Source organism: Cebidichthys violaceus, unplaced genomic scaffold (assembly GCF_023349555.1).
Source record: "Cebidichthys violaceus isolate CVI_PGR_0920_01 unplaced genomic scaffold, fCebVio1.0.p SCAF_48, whole genome shotgun sequence".
Lineage (NCBI taxonomy): Eukaryota > Metazoa > Chordata > Actinopteri > Perciformes > Stichaeidae > Cebidichthys > Cebidichthys violaceus.
This window is the reverse complement of record NW_027176683.1, coordinates 1367281-1389759: the sequence shown is the minus strand read 5'-3', so window position 1 is coordinate 1389759 and position 22479 is coordinate 1367281. Positions and strand designations below refer to the sequence as shown.

Sequence of the window (22479 nt, the reverse complement as noted above, 5' to 3'; positions counted from 1 at the left end):
ATATATATATATATTATATATATAGAATATATATATATATATATAGATCTATATATATATATATATATATAGATATATATATATATATAGATATATATATATAGATATATATATATATATATATAGACATATATATATATCTATATATATATATATATATAGATATATATCTATATATATATATATATATCTATATATATATATATAGATATATATATATATCTATATATATATCTATATATATATATAGATATATATATATAGATATATATCTATATATATATATATATAGACATATAGATATATATATATATATATATATATATATATATATATATATATATATATATATAGATAGATATATAGATATATATATATCTATATATATATATATATATATATATATATATAGATATATATATATAGACATATATATATATCTATATATATATATATATATAGATATATAGATATATATATATATATATATATATATATATAGATATATATATATATATAGACATATATATATATCTATATATCTATATATATATATATATATATATATATATATATATCTATATATATATATATATCTATATAGATATATATATAGATATATATATATATCTATATATATATCTATATATATATATAGATATATATATATAGATATATATATATATATATATATATATATATATATAGACATATAGATATATATATATATATATATATATATATATATATATAGATAGATATATAGATATATATAGCTGTCAGGTGACCGGCTCACAACGTTCCCAACAAAGATGAAGACGACAAAGTGACAGAATAAAAGTAGCAGCTCAACGTGTGTTTCAAGGCTTCTGAAGTTTCTTAAATGGGTGTTTTCTTCTGATGGAGTTTGCTGGAAACACAAATAATTGACTCTCATTTACATTAGAATTTGCCAAGAGAGAGGAAACGACTGAACGTGATTTGGACTAATTAATAAGCTGCTTTAGTATTCATATTTTATTTCTGCACCAGGTCAAGGACGAAGTGTTGTTGTAGAGAAAAGCAACGTAATCACCTCAGAGACCAGTGTGGTTATAATTTAAATATGTATTAGTATCTTATCAGATCTCATATTTAGACTAAAACCAGGAACATTTTGGTTCTTCTCTTCCTGTTTGTGTCTCTAAATTACAAGCCCATCAAACAAAGATGGATTAATCCTCCAGGAAGCCGTAGTTTATTCAACTTTTCCGTGGTAATTCCTAATTCTAGGTAGTTTTGTTGCCTAAACTTAACTGAGTTTCCGGTGAAATTTATTTTGAAAGGACCATGTTCATGTAACGAGTGAACACTGACACGTGTTGCTGGACTTTTGTAGGAAAACGCACAAAAAATGAGGAGTAACTTTTCATTTCTTCAGGTTAGTTAAAACATAAAGTCTCTCTCTGGAGCCGGGGTTTGACGGACAAAACGCCGAACTGGAGGCTTCAAAACAACCACAAACCAACGAATGACGTCACGACGAGCAACACATTTCTGCTCGTTACATGAAAACCACCTTTTCAAAATCAACTTCTCTCTTTACAAGAAACTCAGTTAGGTTCATGCAACAAAACGATTTAGCTAGATTTAAGACAAGATCCTTGTTTGGGCTAAAATAACTAACAAAAACACAACAATTTTTAATTTCAGGTGATTATGCACAAAATAAAACAATATTATGAATATTATATTTCTTCCAATAAAGCCCACTAACACACACTTGGCCCTTTAAGTAAAACATTCTCAGTTTTCTCTTAAAACACATAGTCACAAAAACCTGTCCGGTTTTATCAACTGGACAGGAGGAAATAGTGCAATCATTGGGGAATATTTTCAGTGGAGGATTTATGGACTTTCAACATGCAGAGCTTTTTCTTTGGAGAGTTGGGAAAAGCCTCCTCCTCGTCTTCATCTCCTCGTCTTCGTCTCTGCCAGCTGCTCCGCCGGCCAGATGGCTGACAGAGCGACGGAGGTTTCTGCTAACAAGGCCTGGAAGAGGAAGTTGGGAACCCTCAGAAAAAAAACCCTGCTTCTTTTCTGACAGGGCAGGTTGTTTCATAGCGCCTCAGCACATTAAAGGTTACACATTTTTTAACCAGAGAAAAAAACAGTTTCAGACATTAAGGTCAGGCTGTTCTCATGAAGCGTTTGTAGCTATAGCAACAAAAATCATTATGAAATATTTGAGTATTAACCTGGATCGTGTGTGTGTGTGTGTGTGTGTGTGTGTGTGTGTGTGTGTGCAGATCATCTCTCAGAGGAAACTTTGCAAAGCTCTGCTCAGACCAGGAGGCACCGTGGGGAAAGCCATCATCACGGTGAGCTTCAATGTGTTCATCGTAACGGCTTCATCGTAACTGATTCATTGTAACTGCTTTATCGTAACGGCTTCATCGTAACTGATTCATTGTAACTGCTTTATCGTAACTGATTCATCGTAATGGATTCATCGTAACCGATTCATCGTAACTGATTCATCGTAACTGATTCATTGTAACGGCTTCATCATAACGGCTTCATCGTAACTGATTCATTGTAACTGATTCATTGTAACTGATTCATCGTAACGCTTCATCATAACGGCTTCATCATAACTGATTCATTTTAACTGATTCATTGTAACTGCTTCATCGTAACGGCTTCATCATAACGGCTTCATCGTAACTGATTCATTGTAACTGATTAATTGTAACTGCTTCATCGTAACGGCTTCATCATAACGGCTTCATCGTAACTGATTCATCGCAACTGGTTCATTGTAAAGGCTTCATTGTAACTGATTCATCGTAACGGCTTCATCATAACGCTTCATCGTAACGCTTCATTGTAACGGCTTCATCGTAACGGCTTCATCGTAACGGCTTCATCGTAACGGCTTCATCGTAACGGCTTCATCGTAACGGCTTCATTGTAACGCTTCATTGTAACGCTTCATCGTAACGCTTCATCGTAACGCTTCATCGTAACGCTTCCTCGTAACGCTTCCTCGTAACGCTTCATTGTAACGCTTCATTGTAACGGCTTCATCATAACTGATTCATTGTAACAGCTTTATCGTAACGCTTTATCGTAACGCTTCATCGTAACGCTTCATCATAACTGATTCATTGTAACACTTCATCGTAACACTTCATCGTAACGGCTTCATCATAACTGATTCATTGTAACAGCTTTATCGTAACGCTTTATCGTAACGCTTCATCGTAACGCTTCATCGTAACGCTTCATCGTAACGCTTCATCGTAACTGATTCATTGTAACGGCTTCATTGTAACTTTCATCAATCAACATAATTTTCTCTTTCTTTCCCTTTTTTTCTTTCCTCTCTCTTTTCCATCTCTCCTTTGTTCCTTCTCTTCTCTCTCCCTCCTTCGTTCGTCTTCTTCCCTTCTTTCCATTCAAAAGTTCACCAAAGTTGAAATCAACGAGGTCTCAGACTGTGGTGTGATTGAGCTCCATATTGTTGTTGGACTGGATGCCAGTGAGGGATCATCCCTTATCTCTGTACTTTCTTGACACTTGAAGTGTGTTTGACTCTCACACATTAAAGCTTTTATTCAGACAGGAAGCAGGATTTTTTCAGGCGCTGCTTCATGTGGTTCGTCCAATCAGCTGTGAGAGCTCTGATCCTCTCAGATTTACTTCGTCATTCATCCACAACTGGAAAATCCAACGCTGATGTTTTTCTTCACCTCTGTGAACACATGAAACGGTTCAGGGGTTTTTACTTTGAAAGGATTTCTGAGCAGGAAGCAGCGAATCAGAGCTTTTATTTCTGTTTCTGTTTCTTTCTTTTCTGTCTCATTTTTCCTAATCCTTCCTTCCTTCATTGCTTCCTTACTTTCCCTGTTCCTTCCTTTTTCTTTCATTCTTCCCTTCCTCCCTTATTTCATTCCTTCCTTATTTCATTCCCTTGCTCTTTCCTTGTTTCTTTTTCCCTTCCTAGTTCCTACCTTCTTTCTTTCTTTCTTTCTTTCTTTCCTTTCTTCCTTCCTTTTTTCTGTGCCTTTCTCTTATTTCCTTCTTATATCCTTCATTTCTTCCTTCCACTTCTTCCTTCGTTCATTCCTTCATTCTTCTTCCTCATTTCCATTAATCTTTCTTTCTTTTCTTTTTCCCTTCCTTACTTCTCATCTTTTCCTTCCTTCTTTCTTCATTTAATTTCTTAATTTTTTTCTTTTTCTCTCTATCTCTTCTTATCATCACACATCCTTCCTTCTTTCTCTCCTTTCTTTCTTCCTATGTCTCTTCTTCTTTCCTTCTTTCATTCCTCCTTCCTGTTTCCATTAATTCTTTTTTCCTTTCATCTTTCTTCCACTCCTTCCTTTTGATCTCTTTTCTTTAATCCTTCCTTCCTCCCCTCTTTCTTCCTTTCCTTAGACATACTTTTTGTCTTTTCTTTCATCTTCTCTTTCTCAGTTTTATTCTCTTTCTTTCATGTTGAAGGTCGTTGTTTTTTCACATCACTTTTGTTTTTCTTTGCTTCATTATTTTTCTCTTTATGCAGAAACTGAACTTCAACAGTCTGAAGGTCGAAACAACAGACCTCAGATCAGTTAAAGTTAGACACAGAAGGAGACATGAACTTAGTCCTGATCCCGGTTCAGCTGAACTACAAACAGATCCTGAACCAGCTGCAGCTTGTTGTTGTTTAAAGATAAAAGAAGGTTACAGATCTGAGATCAGAGAGTGAGGAAGACTTCAGAAGTGAATGTAAACTTTTATCTCTTTCCTTCTTTGTTTCCTTCTTTCTTCTGTTCCTTTTATTATTCTTATGTCTTTTCTTTTCTGCCTTCTTTTCTTTGTTTCGTACTTTCACTTCTGCATATTTCTTCCATTCCTCCTTCCTTCCTTCCTTCCTTCCTTCCTTCCTTCCTTCCTTCCTTCTCCTCATCAGTCACTTCTTGTCGCAGCAGATTTGTCTTCCTGTATAATTCCACATGTGTTCTCTCCCTCAGGTCTGTTTACATGATGACATGAACACAAACTGAATACATCTTTGTTCATTCTTCTGCACCTTTAAAGTGAAAACCCGTCATATGAAAACCTGCAGGCCGATCTGTCGTTAATCTGAATATTATTCTATTTTATGTAACATGTCGTCCATCATCTGTCATGTCGCTGTCAGATGTTAATGTGTTGACGCTTCAGGGGAAAACAGAAGAAGAAGAAGCTGATTATAATGATTTAAACTCATCTCTGTTACATTTCATTTGCTCTTAGTTTACTTTTGTTAATAAAATCAGACGAGTCTTGATTAAAAAATGTCCTGGTGTTGTCTGCAGATCACAGCAGAGGAGCTGACGGGGAACGACGACTACATCGAGCTCTCGTTCAGCGCCAGGAAACTGGACGACAAGGTCTCATTTCTTATCTCTTTGTAGCTGCTTTGTGTCTCTTTGTGGTCAATATGTGTCTCTTTGTAGCTGTTAAGTGTATCTTTGTAGTCATTCTGTCTCTTTGTAGTTGTTCTGTCTCTTTGTAGTTTCTCTGTGTCTTTACCGTTGTTTTGTCTCTTTGTACTATTCAACAATTTCAGAAAATGTAAATATTGCAGACTTGACCTGAGTTAAAGATCTTTGTGGTCAGACTTCCGTCTGGCAGCCGGACAGTCAGACTGTGTGACCAGCTGTCCAATAAATAAAACAAGCAAATAAAGCTCTCACTCAATCAGCCATCAATCATTTGAAATACTTATTTATTTGATGTTAACATGTTATTGCTGAGCAGCTGTAAATGAGCTCCATCGACCACAGTTAATACGCTTGTTTGGAAATGACGTACAATCATCCAGTCACTTATAGATACTCTTATATATTTAACTGGTTAAAGTGTGTCCGTTTGTGTTCCTCAAACATTTCACTGTGTTTGTGTTTGCAGGACTTCTTCAGTAAATCCGACCCGTTTCTGGAGATCTACCGGGTGAACGACGACGCCACAATGCAGCTCGTCTACAGAACTGAGGTACAAACACACAACACGATACACACTATACACACAACATAGCTGACACGTTACTATGAGTTACTATCCCACCCTGTCGGAACATGTGACGTCTTGATTGTGCTGTCGGCTGATCAACGACGTATCTGTAACCTGTTAGCTTACATGCTACGCTAAGTTCTGGCTGCTCTTTGAATAAGTTCACCATGAGAGGCGATGTTATATAAACTACCTGCTAGTTTAATGTCACACAATCTAAGGAAAGTGAGTAAGCTCTTGTGAAATGACTTTGAAATTTGGAATTGACATGAAATCATGTAAATCTACTTAAACCCAAACCAAAAATAATTCAACTAAACGAATGAGTATTAAAAAGAAAAAAGCAATCTTAACACATCAAACAAACAATCTAACCTAAATAAGCAAACGTCTAGAATAATTAAACAACACTACTTACAATAACTGAATACTAAGTAATAAATAGCTCCTTCATGATATTTCCCCAAAAGTTACTCCTCATTTTTCGTTTTCCTACAAAAGTTAAGCAACACGTGTCAATTTATTTTATTCTTTTCAGAGTAAATTTCCATCTTTACAGGAAACAACTTAGTTATGTTTAGAAAAAGGTTGTACACGACTTTTGTGTTCTTTGTACTTCCTGGTTCACGATCATATGAAGTAATGTTCTGGATGTCTACCAATTGCTGCTTATTCTTAGCTCTGAACGCTGGATGAGAACAGCCTCTACTCTGAGCTTCAGTGTTGTTACTCCATCTCTTATCAAAGACACTCAGCTTCTCTTTCATTCTGCTGCAGCGAGCTGTTTGGACGCAACAAAGACTCGTGAACGCGACTGTGATTATCTCTGAGAGACGCTCGGCCATCTTTGTAAATCACTTCTTAACAACCTCTCGTCTCCTCCGTGTCTCTCAGACGGTGATGAATAATCTGAACCCGGTGTGGAAAACCTTCAAAGTTTCTCTCAACTCGCTCTGCAGCGGAGACCACGAACGCAAGCTGCAGGTACACACACACACACACACACACACACACACACACACACACACACAGAGAAACAGGAACTTGTATTCTTCTAAACAGAAGCTGATGGATCACAAAGGTGATCAGGTTTACCACGAATCCTGTGACAGGAAGTAGATTAAAGTTCTTCAGAGCTTCATGTGTTGAAGCTGCATTCTCTCTAGTGTCCACCAGGGGGCGACTCCTCTGGTTGTATAGAAGTCTAGTCTAAAATTACTCTACTTCTCTCTTGATTTATTCCCTCAGTAAACATTGTAAACATGAGTTTATGGTCTCAATCTCTAGTTTACAGTCTTCTTCAATACAGCATGATGTTCATTTAGTACATTATGCTCCATTTAGAGTCAAACAGACCATAAAGAGGGGATGATTTAGGGGCGGGGCTACACAGTGATTGACAGGTCTCTACCAGAGACGTATACGGCGTCTCTACGTCACTCCTCCTCAGTCCAGATGTGGTCACTTCCTGTTCACTGGTTGCAAACAAAAACAAGATGGCAACGGACAAAAAGCCGAACTAGAGGCTTCATAAACAACGGGTGACGTCACGACTACATCCACTTCTTAAATACAGTCTATAATGTCGCTCCTTGTCCTCAGAGGTCTGCACCTCGCTGAGAGTCTCTTCTCTAAATTTAGAAACCTGAACCAGGAGACGTCAGACTTCTGGAGCTTCTTCAGGTTTCTCTCTGTGGAAACAAGCCGAGCTGCTAATTTACTCTAAAGTCTTTCCCTCCGAGCTGAAAGAACGAAGCTGAGAGTGTGACGCTCATTAAAAGTCTCTGTGTGGTTCCTCTCAGGTAGAACACTAGAACGCTCTCTCTCTCTTAAGAAGGAGGAGGAGGAGGAGGAGAAGAAGGTAGCCAGGGGCCATCATGGTTGCTATTGTAATTTTCAGTTTAATGACGACACGCACACACACACGCACACACACACACACACACACACACACACACACACACACACACACACACACACACACACACACAATTACGACCATCACTCACATTCATATATTCATAGAATAACACACACACATGCATAAACACATAATTACACACACTCTTCCAGGCCGTCTCTAATTGGCTCGCTCGCCCACTTGACTCCTGTTGACCTTAACAAGAGAGAGAGACAACGTTTACACCTTCATCATCCTGTCTTCTTCTTCTCTCAGTTTTTCGATTTAATTTGTTTCATGAGCGTGTAAAAACATTCAGTAACTGAACCAACATGAATGTGAAGGAGTTACAGAGAAACCAGGAAACGAGGAAACAAGTAAACTACTCGCACCCTCGCCTCGTCATCCTGGCCGCCAGGAGTCTTCTTCACCAGAAGTCCTCTTCACCAGAAGTCTTCTTCACCAGAAGTCTTCTCCACCAGGAGTCTTCTTCACCAGGAGTCTTCTTCACCAGGAGTCCTCTTCACCAGAAGTCTTCTTCACCAGGAGTCTTCTTCACCAGAAGTCCTCTTCACCAGAAGTCTTCTTCACCAGAAGTCTCCTTCACCAGAAGTCTTCTCCACCAGGAGTCTTCTTCACCAGAAGTCTTCTTCACCAGGAGTCTTCTTCACCAGAAATCTTCTTCACCAGAAGTCCTCTTCACCAGAAGAAAGAGATATCGGCATAGATTTTCACATGAAGAGACAAAAATAAAAGATGTAGATCTAGAGATGATGATGATGATGAAGAAACTGTGTAGAACTTAAATGTTCCTTAATGTTGTTGTAGCGCCGCCTACAGGTCACATGGGACACCAGTCAACTGCTCCACAAAGCATTCAGGAATATAAAGGAGATGAATTTACATATTGGGATTTATGACACACACACGCACGCACACACACACACACACACACACACACACACACACACACACACACACACACACACACACACAGTAAATGGTTCACTTGCTCACTACAACTCCTGCATGAATATATGAAAATATAAAACCACCAGACTGAAATGAAAACTGGAGCATGAGTGAGTGTGTGAGAGAGTGTGTGTATGTGTGTGTGTGAGTGTTAGTGTGTGTGTGTGTATGTGTGTGTGTGTGTGTGTGAGTGTATGTGTGTGTGTGTATGTGTGTGTGTGAATGCTAGTGTGTGAGTGTTAGTGTGTGTGTGTGTGTGAGTGTATGTGTGTGTGAGAGAGTGTGTGTATGTGTGTGTGAGTGTTAGTGTGTGTGTGTGTGTTAGTGAGTGTGTGTGTGATAGTGTTAGTGTGTGTGTGTGTGTTAGTGAGTGTGTGTGTGATAGTGTTAGTGTGTGTGTGTGTGTGTGTGATAGTGTTAGTGTGTGTGTGTGTGTGTGTGTCTGTGTGTGTGTGTGTGTGTGTGTGTGTGTTAGTGAGTGTGTGTGTGATAGTGTTAGTGTGTGTGTGTGTGTGTGTTCTGTAAATTCATGAGATGGAGATCTTTTCCTCTCGCTGTGAGACCATCAGTGTTCTTCTTCACCTCCTCCGATCTATTTTTCATGAACTCTGTCAACCCGTCCTGGATTCAAAGCTCTCGTCTGATTTATTCGTGGAAACCAGTCACTGGTTCCACTGGGAGGACGTCACGGTGTGGACGGAGGGTCCTGCAGGACCTCTATCTAAGTGTCTCTATACGTCTCTACATCTTCTTTTAGTTCTCATCTTAACAAACGAACTGCTGCCACATTTGTTTTATTTCCATTTTATAACTTTTTGGGGGCTCAAGCTAATAATTTAGGTTTTTAGTTTTACGTTGTAAAGACAGACGATTCAGTCAGAAGAAGAAACACAAACGTTTCTTACAATATTTCTGTATTGTGTCAAAAAGTATTCTGGACAACGAGAGACTCTTCATCCATCGGATGAACAAAATAATTAGGTTCTAGTCTACTGGGAATCTCTTCATTGTTTCTTATGAACCTTTATGATTTTATTCTCATTTATAGGTTGATAACAGTTGCATGTTGGGCAATTAGCTTAATTAGCTTGATTAGCTTAATTAGCTCATTAGCAGGTAAAATAAAGAAGAGAATCAAAAACTGTCACAGAATACAAACAGAGAAACATATTTTGCCATTTCCTGATTCTGACCTAATGTTTACATTATTTAAGCTAATTATGCTAATGAGGAAAGGTAATAGATGACTGTATGGACATCACAAACATGGACCACCAACTAGAAGCTGAACTGTAGCCGTTTGCAGTTCATTAGCTCGCTATGCTAATAACTCTTAGCAATTTAGCTTAATCCCATCGGCAGTATCGGAGTTTCTAGCAGACTATTCAGGTGCAGTTTTCAGTCGTCATCAACATCTGAGAGTTAAAGTGAATCTACAAAATGTTGCTAAAAAGTCCAGCTCCTTCGAGGATGCTTTTATTGTGAAACTCTGGACACTGAAACAGGAAGCTGTTCCTGTTTAAATCTTAGCTTCCTGTTTCTGTGACCAATGACGCTGATTTCTTCTCTTGTTATTAATCTGTCGCTCAGAGGATCTTTGTCTCTTTTAACAGCGTTTATTTCTCCGTCTACTAAACTAAATTACGTCTATTAGTAAAGAGACTTTCTACAAAATAAAAGACACAGAGTCGTCTGACTGGACACAGTGTAGAAGCTCTGTAGCAGCAGATTATAATTATTCATCCTAATTTGCTGAATGACCAACAAACAGAAACAAAATTCAACTTTCACTCGTCTGTAAAATCTCATTAGTTTCCTCCAAACAGACCAGACTTGATTTATTTTAGTAAACGGATTCATGAACTTCATCAGCAGCAACAACAGACGTTTAATTAGAAACACAACTTTTCATTAATGTGCCTGAATGATTACATAAATCAAGTGTGATTATCATGTTCAGATAACAAAGTGACGTCTCTCCTCTGATGATTCAAAAGTGTTTTTGTTTCTCATCACTTTATAACTCAGCTGTCCACTGGGGTGTCTCTGTTTTTTTGTCCACTCAGTGCACCGTGTGGGACTGGGACTCAAACGGGAAGCACGACTACATCGGTGAGTTCGAGGCCTCGTTCAAGGAGATGAGAGGAGCCATCGATGGACGACAGGTAGGAGACAATGACGTTAACGTCTCATTCACATACGTCCGGTCATCAACTCTCAAACTGTCTCACTGAGATAAGACGAGATGAACAAAGAAAGTCAATAAAATGCCATAATAAGAGGTATATAAAACTGCAATAAAAAGAGAACAAAATCCTTTGTCCAAATATGGTCACTTCCCGTTCACTGGTTGCAAAAAGCCAAGATGGCGATGACCAAAATGTCGAACTGGAGCCTTTAAAACATCAGTCCACAAATTATGGGACCAACATTTTTCAACAGTGAGATCTAATGAACCAGCAGCCCCCCATGTGACCCCCAATTTTGTATTTAAATTGCTAACACTAAGATGGTGAACATGGTCAACAATCAAAAGCATGTTAGCATCGTCACTGTGAGCACGTCGCCATGCTAATGTTAGCACGTCGCCATGCTAGTGTTAGCACGTCACCATAGTGTTAGCATGACTCACAGAGCTGCTGGCGTGGCTGCAGAGTTCTTTGGCAAAGACAACAACTAAGAGCCAAAACATCTACAGCTGAAAACAGTTTCACCACAGTGACCGTTTGACCGACATTAGCTTCCGCTTAGCCGCGTCGCTAAAGTGGCTGCAAACCACAGTTAGCAGCAGACGTTAACCCCGGGAGGTTTAAGAGGAAACGACCTGATCTCCGTCAGGTTCCTGCAGCTCCAGGATTTCCGTGAAAGCCCCAATTAGCAGCGTGACCGCCCTTTAAAAACACACCTTCGGGGGCCGCACAGTTTATGTCGACAGACGGTGTAATTAGCCGGGACGAGACGGAGGCCGAGCTAATGAAGACGCAGCTTGCTGAGACGGAGAGCTGTTGGACAGAAATTTGGCAGACGCTAATTAAAGCGCTCCGTTAACGGCGTTCTGTTTCCACATGCTCAGGTTGTGTGTTTTTTTCTCTCTCTGCAAACTGCCTGAAGATGACAACACACGGCTGAAAACACACTAACGATGTGAGACTCCCTCTCAGCTGTCTCATTATCAGTGACGAGGACACGAATAGTTTCACTGTAATGATCCTCTTTGACGGTCTGATGACACGACGCCACAGTTTTCATTAACCCGTCCTCCATCACTTTTCATTTAAATAAAATCCCTCTTCTGAGGCTGAAAACAGTCAAACATGAAGCACTGCAGGTGTTGAATGCATCGTATAGTTTACTGTCACCTGGGTTCAGGACAAAGTTATTGATCGTCTCATCTTTCACTGTCACCTCAGACTGTGGCTGTGAGTGATCGCTGTTCTGTTTTTCTTTTTGTCAACAAATCTCATGTTCAGATTCCAACCAACAGTGTGTTAAATCATCATGTTAGTCATCCCCAGTGTGTACTCAAGGTGTCAAGACCACAAAGACATGTTGTTGGCCAGAGATTCTGTCTTGAGGGGTTATTAAAAGGTTGTTTGTTTGTTGAAGTTTGGTGATTGTTGCCGGGTTTGGACGACACAAGATTTCTGTCTGTTCAGATGGCGACAATCAAAAATCAATATGGTGAAGGAAAGAAACCAAGATGGTGACGGTCAAAAAAAATAAATAGGGATGGTCAAAGACCAAGATGGTGACGGTCAAAGACCAAGATGGAGACGGTCAAAAACCAAGATGGAGACAGTCAAAAACCAAGATGGAGACGGTCAAAGACCAAGATGGTGACGGTCAAAGACCAAGATGGAGACGGTCAAAAACCAAGATGGAGACAGTCAAAAACCAAGATGGAGACGGTCAAAGACCAAGATGGAGACGGTCAAAAACCAAGATGGAGACGGTCAAAGACCAAGATGGTGACGGTCAAAGACCAAGATGTAGACGGTCAAAAACCGAGATGGTGACGGTCAAAAATCAAGATGGAGACGGTCAAAAACCAAGATGGAGACAGTCAAAAACCAAGATGGAGACGGTCAAAGACCAAGATGGAGACGGTCAAAAACCAAGATGGAGACGGTCAAAGACCAAGATGGAGACGGTCAAAGACCAAGATGTAGACGGTCAAAAACCGAGATGGTGACGGTCAAAAATCAAGATGGAGACGGTCAAAGATCAAGATGGTCACGGTCAAAAACCAAAATGGGGATGGCTATGAAACCAAGATGGCTATTGGCCAAAATGCTGAACCGTTGGCTTCAAAACATCTGTCCACAAACAATTGTCTGCCGTCACAGCGTCCTCGTCCACTTCCTACATTCAGTCAGTGACCGCTCTAAACACATGTGATTGGTCAGAGCTGCAGTCACCTCCAGCAGCCCTGAAACAGGAAGTCGTTTCATCCCTGCTGTCGTCTAAGAGGAGGAAAAACAATGTGAGCAGTCAGTCGAGTCCCGTCGGGGAACCCCTCCTCCCCTCCCCCACCTCTTCCTCTTCTTCTTCTGTTCAGGTTTTATTTATTGGCCTCCTTCCTCAGCTGACAGTCGGCTCCCGACCCGAAGCCTCCCGGGAGCTCTCGGTTCACCCCCCCCCCCCCATCCATCTATGCGGACACAAATAGAGTCTGAACCGCCGTGCGCCGCCTGGTTTTCCCGCGGTTACGTTGTAATAGAGTCAGAGTGAATCCTCGGAGGCCTCGTTTGGCCGGCTGAAGGATCGTCTGGAGCTCGGAGGGGTTTTGTGGTTAACCTGGCTGTGTGACAGAGAGCTCCGTTTCCTCCACAGGAAGACGTGAGGACGCTCATCTCACTTTTGTCGAAAGCCGAATATCTAATTGTGATTTTTCTCTGACCAATATTGTAATTTTGACAATAAATATAAATACTTTATACTAATTGAATTCCAGGCCTGTGCTCTTGTAGTGCAGTGGATTAGTGGTGTGTCCAGACTCATGCACACACACTTATTATTACTTATTATTATTATTGTGCATTTTGTCTCTTTTTTGTCTAATTAATTACACTCAGAATATCAGTGTAGGGGAAGAAAGAGAGTCTGTAAGCATGCTCATAAACAAACAGCTTCCATCAATACAACGTGTATTATTAAAGTCATCATCAATACATTCGTCACCACCTTTGAGGACTCAGTTATGTGGTTTATATGAATTATCGTCTCACTGATCAGCTTCACCTGCAGCGGATGAAACTGATCAGAGATTAGCTGCTGGACGCTTTTATTTGAAAATCACCTGAGACTTTCCTGTCATAAGCATCAACATCTAACAGATGTTACAGGCAAACCCTGTTGGGAATATGACATTCCTTTATAATGTGACAACACAATGTTTAGGTTTATTTAGTTTCAGGCAAAAATAAAAGTTAAAATATCCACTTCATTAAGGTTTGGTAAGTTTATTGTAAAGCACATTTCATACACAATTCACAATGTGTTGCATAATGCATTAAAAACTAAATAAATAAATAAAAACATATACATGAACACATTAAAATGTAAATAGAATCCTTTTCAAAGGAAATAAAACGTCATGAATAGAGAAGTGGAATGAGTCATAAAAAATTAAAGAAATAAAATCTTTCACCTCTTTAAATTTGAGTGGTGGTTAAAGTTAAATGTTTGTACTGTTTTATGATGAATAGATTTGTATCTCCTGTTCAAATACTAGAACATGTATTCATTATTTTATTTTATCATTGCTTTGTGCATAAAGGTTTTATTGTTTTAGAAATGGGCATTCTGTGATTTTACTTGTTATTGTGAGTGTCGCTCATGTATGTGATGTCCTAAGGTTTTTGTATTGTTCTGAATTGATATTTTTTAAATTGTATTTATGTTTATGAATATGAAAATCACTTGCTATATTAATGAACGTGTGTGTTTTCAGGTGCAGTGGCCGTGCTTGAATCCCAAATACACAGTCAAGAAGAAGAACTACAAGAACTCTGGGATCGTCATTCTGAACCAGTGCAAGGTGACCGACGTATTAAAACACGTTATTTCTGTCCCTCGCGGCGTGTTCATGTGCTGCTGGGAAATCTGACATGTGAGGGTTTAGGTTTGACTCATTAACACCACAGTTAACCCCCGTGGAGGTCAACTACAGAAAGTACAGAATATTGTTTGTATTAGTCCTGTGATTCATATCAACTCTAAAATATTATGGATTCTTCTCTGGATGTTTCCATCAATTTCATGAAAATATGCCGCTGACAAACAAACAAACAAACCGAAAAACATTACCTCCTTGATGGAGGTAATAACAAACTAAACTCAATCAGCGTGTAGCCCCGCCCCTAAAGCATCCCCTGCTTTCTGGTCTGTTTGACTCTAAATGGAGCATAATGTACTAAATGAACATCATGCTGTATTCAAGAAGACTGTAAACTAGAGATTGAGACCATAAACTCATGTTTACAATATTTACTGAGGGAATAAATCAAGAGAGAAGTAGAGTCATTTTAGACTAGACTTCTATACAACCAGAGGAGTCGCCCCCTGGTGGTCACTAGAGAGAACAGTTAGCAATGTCAGTAACAGAACCAAATATTCCATATGGAGTACCACAGGGCTCTGACCTCAGTCCACTACTCTTCAGTCTTAATGTTCCAACACTACGGATCACGATCCATAAGCACAGCATTGATCTTCACCTCTACGCAGACGACACTCCGCTCTATGTCGCCGTTGATTCTAGCACATTATCTGCCATGTAATCTTTTTTATAACTAATAACAAAATAAAGACGGGTGATCCAATCTGTTGGAGAAGAAGACCACTTCTGGAGTCATAAATCAGGCTTCATAAAGATGATGGTCCTCGACCTACAGCTAAATTGTCTTATATGGTCTTATATGTAACTAGTTATTATTATTTATTTAAAAGAAAACACTATTATAAAAGCAAAATTATTGAATTATTCTAAAACTGCGACATTACATTAATAACAGTTTTTCTTGGCACATAGGAGACATACAACTGGTGTCATTCAAAGCTAACTTGGATATATTCAGTTTACATGCATTTCAAAATATAATATTTCAAACCGACAGAAAGCTACAATATGTCATCATGTCTGCTTGTTTGTGTCAGAGAGTGAGTTAAAACAGCGACGTCTCACTCTCTCAGGAGAGTCGCTCTGCTGCTGTAACTTTAATTTATTACTCCACCGAGTGAGGAGGAGTGTTTTCAGTCCTGGTTTTACTGTCTGGAGGGTTTCTGAGACTCTTCATAAATACAAAACTGACAGATATCAAAATCTATACCGTCATCTATTGCTCTTTGTTTTCAACACACCGTCAGTGATAAAGAAACAGAACACAGTGGGATCAGCATACGTCATATTATCTAATTCAAATTGTTGAATTCATCATAATATTCAGAGACTAATGAAAACACAAACACTATTCATGGTTTCTTTTCTTAATGGAGATGTTTGCTGGCAAAGGTCAAAACCAGGAAGTCAGAGTCTGAACCAGTAGAGCTAAATCTAAAAGGGTGGATTCAAAGAGTCATGAGTCCAAGACTGTAGGAAACACGTAACAGATGCTAGAAAGACAAAGACATGAGACAGCAAGCTGCTTTAAGTGCTGCAGGGCTGATGAGGGAACGAGGCTCAGGTGAGAGGCTCAGGTGGGAGGAGGGAGGTCATCAGGTGGACAGGTAACACAGAAATGTGTCTGGAGGCGGAGCCAGAGGGACATCAATTTCATTCAATACAACTCAATTAATCCACAAAGGCAATTTGATTTTGAGCAGAAGTAAAAAACAGAGAAAACAGAAACAAGTAGAAGTAAAAGAGCTGTTTGAGACATTGATAAGCTGCAGTTTTTTCAAAAGTAAAGAATTAAAAAACAAAGTGACGCTCTAGAATCAGTGTTAGTCGGGTCAACGGATCCTCATAAAGAGGTTTGTATGATTTCTTAAAATACGTTTTTCCTCATTTGTTGTGTATTTTTGCAGAAGTCCAGCAACACGTGTCACTTTCTGCTCGTTCATAGTTCGGTTTAAGAGGAGACCATGAAGTAGTGAGTTAACTTCAGGAGACATGCAGTTCAGTTGAGTCAATAAAGCTGTTCCTGCATTCATGACATAACACATTTAAATCTCATTGTATTGTTTTTGACTCTTTTCTCACAGATTTAGGACATTAAAAGTAGATTTCTCCAGTAAAGATGAATGTTTGCTGACGGACACACTGAACCTGTTATGCAGCCTGACTAACCTGACATTCAGACAGTGAGCGGGGGAGTCGGGGGAGTCGGGGGAGTCCTGCCGCCCGATCCAGAGCCAGATAACATTTAGCCTGATGACACTCGACGCGCCTACGGTCTCCGCTTCAAAACCAGTTAACGGGCGTTTGAAGAGACAGACGGCTCATTAACAGTCGATGGACGAGGAGTGGGACAGCCGAGGACAGGAAATGAAAATGTTCTGTAAGAGCAGGAGGAGAGTTATTGTCGAGACGTAAAGATCCTCTCTGATCTCATTCTGCTCTCAGGAAGACCCCAACCCAAAGATACGACCAGTCACATCCATTCACATTCAACCTTTATTCATCCACAACAATCACATCCACAATTTGAATATGTTCTATGAGAAATAAATCCATATGAAAGAGACGACGGACGTAAAACAAACTGCACCGATCTATGGATTCAGGACTTTATTCAGAGCTCAAATGATCCTTCATCTCTTTCTTTATCATCTTGTTTGTTTATGAAAATAGAGCCTCAGGATCAGGTGGGCTAACCAGGACCATAAACCTGATCCTCATGAGTAACATGAGCATTCACCAAAACTGTCCATCAGCCAGAAGCTGTAAAAGACGACATTATCGTGAGAAAAATCAACCAAAACCAAGCTTCAACTGTCATATTTAATCAACATGTCATTCTACATGTTCTCATTATGAATCTTTCCTTTATGAGGAGAGGAGAGAGGAGAGAGGAGAGGAGAGAGGAGAGGAGAGGAGAGGAGAGAAGAGGAGGAGAGGAGAGGAGAGGAGGAGATGAGAGGAGAGGAGAGGCTGAATCATGTCAATAGTTTAATATGTATAACATGTGGAGACCATTGTTTTCTAACATTAGTAACACTTTTTCAATATTTAATTAATAATTGAATAAATGATCACAGAAACAATAAGCGTCGGGTTATGAAAGCTGCTGTTCACAGCTGCTTGAATCTGATTGGACGATACCAGTCAGCTGGTCCAACAAACAGCTGATGAAAAGCGTGACATCACTTCACTTGAAACCTTTAAAAGATGAAATGTTCTGTCTGCAGATCATCAAGATGCATTCCTTCCTGGATTACATCATGGGAGGCTGTCAGATCCAGTTTACAGTGAGCACACACACACACACACACACACACACACACACACACACACACACACACACACACACACACTCACTCACACACACACACACACACACACACACACACTCACACACACACACACACACACACACACACACACACACACACTCTCACACACACACACACACACACAGGTCATCATCCTCTTCAAGAGAAGAAGAAGAAAATAAATAAATAAATAAATAAATAACGTCCCGTGCACTTGGAGTAATTTCCGATGTCACCATGGAAACGGTAACCACAGTGACACGTGCAGCAGCCTCACTGGGACCTGACCAGTTTAACCAGTTTAACCAGTTTAACCAGTTCAACCAGTTCAACCAGTCTGACACTGCAGCTCTTTGCTTCTTTTTTTTCTCTTTGAGCATCTTTCACAGGAATGAACGGAACATTTCTACATTAATGGTCGAAGCAGCTCACTGAGAAAAGAACGGACGAAGCTAAGGAGACAGAAGGCTAGCTGGTTAGCTGGTTAGCTGGTTAGCTGGTTAGCTAGGTAGCTTGTCCTTCTCCGAAGAGGCGGGGAGAGGAAGTGGACGCAGTTGTTGTGACGTCTCTTGTTGGTTCGTGGACTGATGTTTTCAAGCCTTGAGTTTGGCGATTTTACCGTCGCCCTCTTTGAATACAGCCGTCGCCATGTTTGTTTTGGACTGAGGAGGAGTGACGTAGAGACCTGTCAATCAGCGTGTAGCCCCGCCCCTAAATCATCCCCTCTTTATGGTCTGTCTGACTCTAAATGGAGCATAATGTACTAAATGAACATCATGCTGTATTCAAGAAGACTGTAAACTAGAGATTGAGACCATAAACTCATGTTTACAATGTTTACTGAGGGAATAAATCAAGAGAGAAGTAGAGTCATTTTAGACTAGACTTCTATACAACCAGAGGAGTCGCCCCCTGGTGGACACTAGAGAGAATGCAGCTTTAACACGTGGAGCTTTGACTTCACTTTTTTGCCGCCTGATAGCTAACCAGCTGTCTGCTAGTTAGCTAGTTGACTCTGAGTGTTTAAGAGTCTGTTGTTGTTCATCTCAGCTTGATTTTAAACTTTCCTAAACACAGTGTGATTGTAATAAACACTGCCCCGGTGCATGCTGGGATACACCTCGGCCGCTTCAGTCTGGCAGAGACACAAACACGATGTCGCTCAGCGCCGTCGTGTTTGTTTACTCGTGTTAAACACCGAGCTCAACAGCTTCACTTCCTGCAGCGACGTCTCCCCCGAATGTTTAAATGTTTAATCGGCAGGAAGCTCTCCGCTCCGACCTGCAGTCATTCAGACGTCCTGCTTCTGCAACGGTTCCACTGAGGCTTCAGTCACCCGGGAGGGTCACAAACACTCTCAGCACGTAAACAAGCGAGGGAGCTTCGGTAAAAAGAAGGAGCAGCAGAGTCAGGAGGGAGCTGTTTCTGTTGGTTCACGTCGTCTCCGGAGGAAACTACACAATGCACTTTGTGTCGCTGCGTTTACAACCATTCCCTCCAGAACCTGCTGAAGCGTATGTTAGGGATAGAAAAGATGTATGTCTAAATATGGTAAAGTGTCAGTTGTTCCTTTATGATACATCTATTTATTCATCCAGTCTTTTGTGACATAACGTGTTCTTAGATTAGATGAAGTAGTTACATAACTGAGAGGGGCAGACTGTCAGACCTGCTGCAGTACATTGAGAGTGTTCTAAAGACACGACCACTTTAGTCCACAGGGGGCGCCAGATCACCACTAAATAAAAGATCCTCGCAGTAGCTTTAAGGATTTAAGACGGTTCTTTAAAACATATCCAATCAGAGGAATAGAAGCGTGAACTAGATCACACACCTGGTTTATGGATCAGATGTTTGGTTTCATTTTGCTTATCGAAGCTGTTTAGACTTAAACACGTAAATACATTTGAAGGTAGACGTTTAAATAGCGTTAAATAGTCAAATGTTTTGTTGTCATCCAGGTACCATCTGTGACGTCAGTCAGTCCCTGAGGGTTCAGGCTTTAAGGGTAACAAGTAACACGAACAGCTGCCTCCCGGGTGAAAGTCCTGTTTGTTTGACTCATCAGCACAACTCACCCGACGCAAACTGTCCCTCTCTGTGTGACGCATGGGTGTGTTTACATATTAGTAGAGACAGCACAAATCTATGTGTATAAATGTTTGTGTATAAACCATATGGTACAAACAATAACGCGCCGCTGTATTTACACATAGATGACATTATTTTGAGTGTTATTGGAGCTGCTACAATGTTAGCATAACTTAGCACCGATCGAACCAAACTCCATTCGGAAAACAGGCGTTTAAAAGTTGTTTGCTTGTCGCCTTGCGAAAACAAACAAACAAACATGAATCGCCATCATTATGTAGTTGTTTCGGCATCTTTTTTATCCGTTTATTGCATTTGAATCTGTTTATTTTGGGTTCATACAGCTGTAGCAAACCAGCCAATGTGTTCACTTAGCCGACTAACTGACGCTGGTCTCCGATTGGTCGCCGTGTCTCCAGGTAGCCATCGACTTCACGGCGTCTAACGGAGATCCTCGCAACAGCTGCTCCCTGCACTACATCCACCCGTACCAGCCCAACGAGTACCTGAAGGCCCTGGTGGCCGTGGGGGAGATCTGCCAGGACTACGACAGGTGGGTCTGAGCCTCACGGCGCAGCAGCCAATCACAGGAGTCCATTCATTAAAGGGACAGTACACTCAGAACGACGACCTGAGCTTCTGTTAAACTAAAAGTTGTATTCAGATACTATGGAAGCCCGTTTCCGGGTTTTTGAAACTGCCAGTTTCTTTTCTCTTCTGGCTGAGAGACTGTTAAAACCTCCAGGCTTCACTTTCATTATGTTACTTCTTTAGGAAAAGGTTTACTTTATTCTCTGAGAAGACAAAACCCTGAAGATCTTTCTGTCTGCAGGGATCAGTTTGAGGGACTCCTGAAGTGTATTTAAACTCAGATCTGTTTCCTCATCCATACGTACGATATCTTAAAAAAGGTTACTTTCTGATCGTTACATGAATACAGTCTTTCCAAAATGAACTTCTGTCTTCACAGGAAACAGTTTAGTTAAGTTTAGATAAAAAGGTTGTTAAAATAATCCCAGAAGTGCCGTTACTGACGTACGCAAGTTACATGACAACAACGTCTTGTTTCTCACGAGGAACAAACTGTTTTTATATTTGATAGAAATGATTCTGTCCCAAGTCTTTTGATCTGGACATCAACAAGACGATCCGAGCAGGAAGTCATCAGCTGACGCTCCCACAGCCAATCAGAAGTCGTTTCTGAGCTTTGTGTTGAAGTAGCAGCCGGTCTGAATGAGCTCGTTAACTCAGCAGCCAATCACAGACCCTCGTTTCCATTTTTACTCTCTGACTTTCTTTTCTTTTCTTCTCTCAGTGACAAAATGTTCCCTGCGTTCGGCTTCGGAGCTCAGATCCCTCCTGACTACAAGGTAATGTCCCAGCATGCTCTCTGGTAATTACCAGCCGGCCTCCTCCTCGTCACCCCGGGGTGCTGCTCCTTCACTTCTCTTCCCATGATGCCTTGCGGCATGCCGCTTGTCTGATGCTGATTATTTCCATTCAAGAAGCTGCAAACGCTTCAGCGTCCGAGTTCTTAACGAGGAAGTCAAAGTGACGTCACGTGACTTCACAACTGACCGCTAGCTTACGGTGGCTAATGTTAGCAAACATAATAATTATAAATAATAACGGTATATGAAGCTAAAACATATACACTATACAAGAGTAATTAAAGTCACAGTTCACACCAGAATATTCATATTTTAGCATTACGTAAAGACACTTTTAATGTAGAAATATCATAATATAATATATTATATAGATATATATCTATATCTATGTATATCTCATATAGTTTAATAAAACAGTAAAACATATTAACATAATAAATACAGGATATACTGTTGGGTATATGAAGTGACATATAGTAATATAGTATAACATTATATATGTATAGTACAGCAATATAACAGACAGATAATACATTCATTTACTTGTTTTAAATGTACTATTATTATTATTATCATCATTATTATTATTATTTTATTTTTGTCCATATTATCGTTAATATTATAATTGTTTTATTTGTATTCATTGTTGTAATTACCATTTATTTA

At 39.8% G+C, this 22479-nt stretch overlaps 1 protein-coding gene across 1 annotated transcript in view; it reads left to right on the top strand.

The window, feature by feature from the left end:
* Positions 1 to 22479, top strand: part of cpne4a (copine IVa) — a 46245-nt gene that overhangs the window by 17115 nt on the left and 6651 nt on the right. Inside the window, exons 4-12 of the mRNA XM_068729933.1 lie at positions 2289 to 2360; positions 5328 to 5402; positions 5923 to 6006; positions 6919 to 7008; positions 10963 to 11061; positions 14850 to 14936; positions 18248 to 18307; positions 20842 to 20975; positions 21738 to 21792. Of these exons, the coding sequence (XP_068586034.1) occupies positions 2289 to 2360; positions 5328 to 5402; positions 5923 to 6006; positions 6919 to 7008; positions 10963 to 11061; positions 14850 to 14936; positions 18248 to 18307; positions 20842 to 20975; positions 21738 to 21792 (756 nt within the window). The remainder of the gene's footprint in view (positions 1 to 2288; positions 2361 to 5327; positions 5403 to 5922; positions 6007 to 6918; positions 7009 to 10962; positions 11062 to 14849; positions 14937 to 18247; positions 18308 to 20841; positions 20976 to 21737; positions 21793 to 22479) is intronic.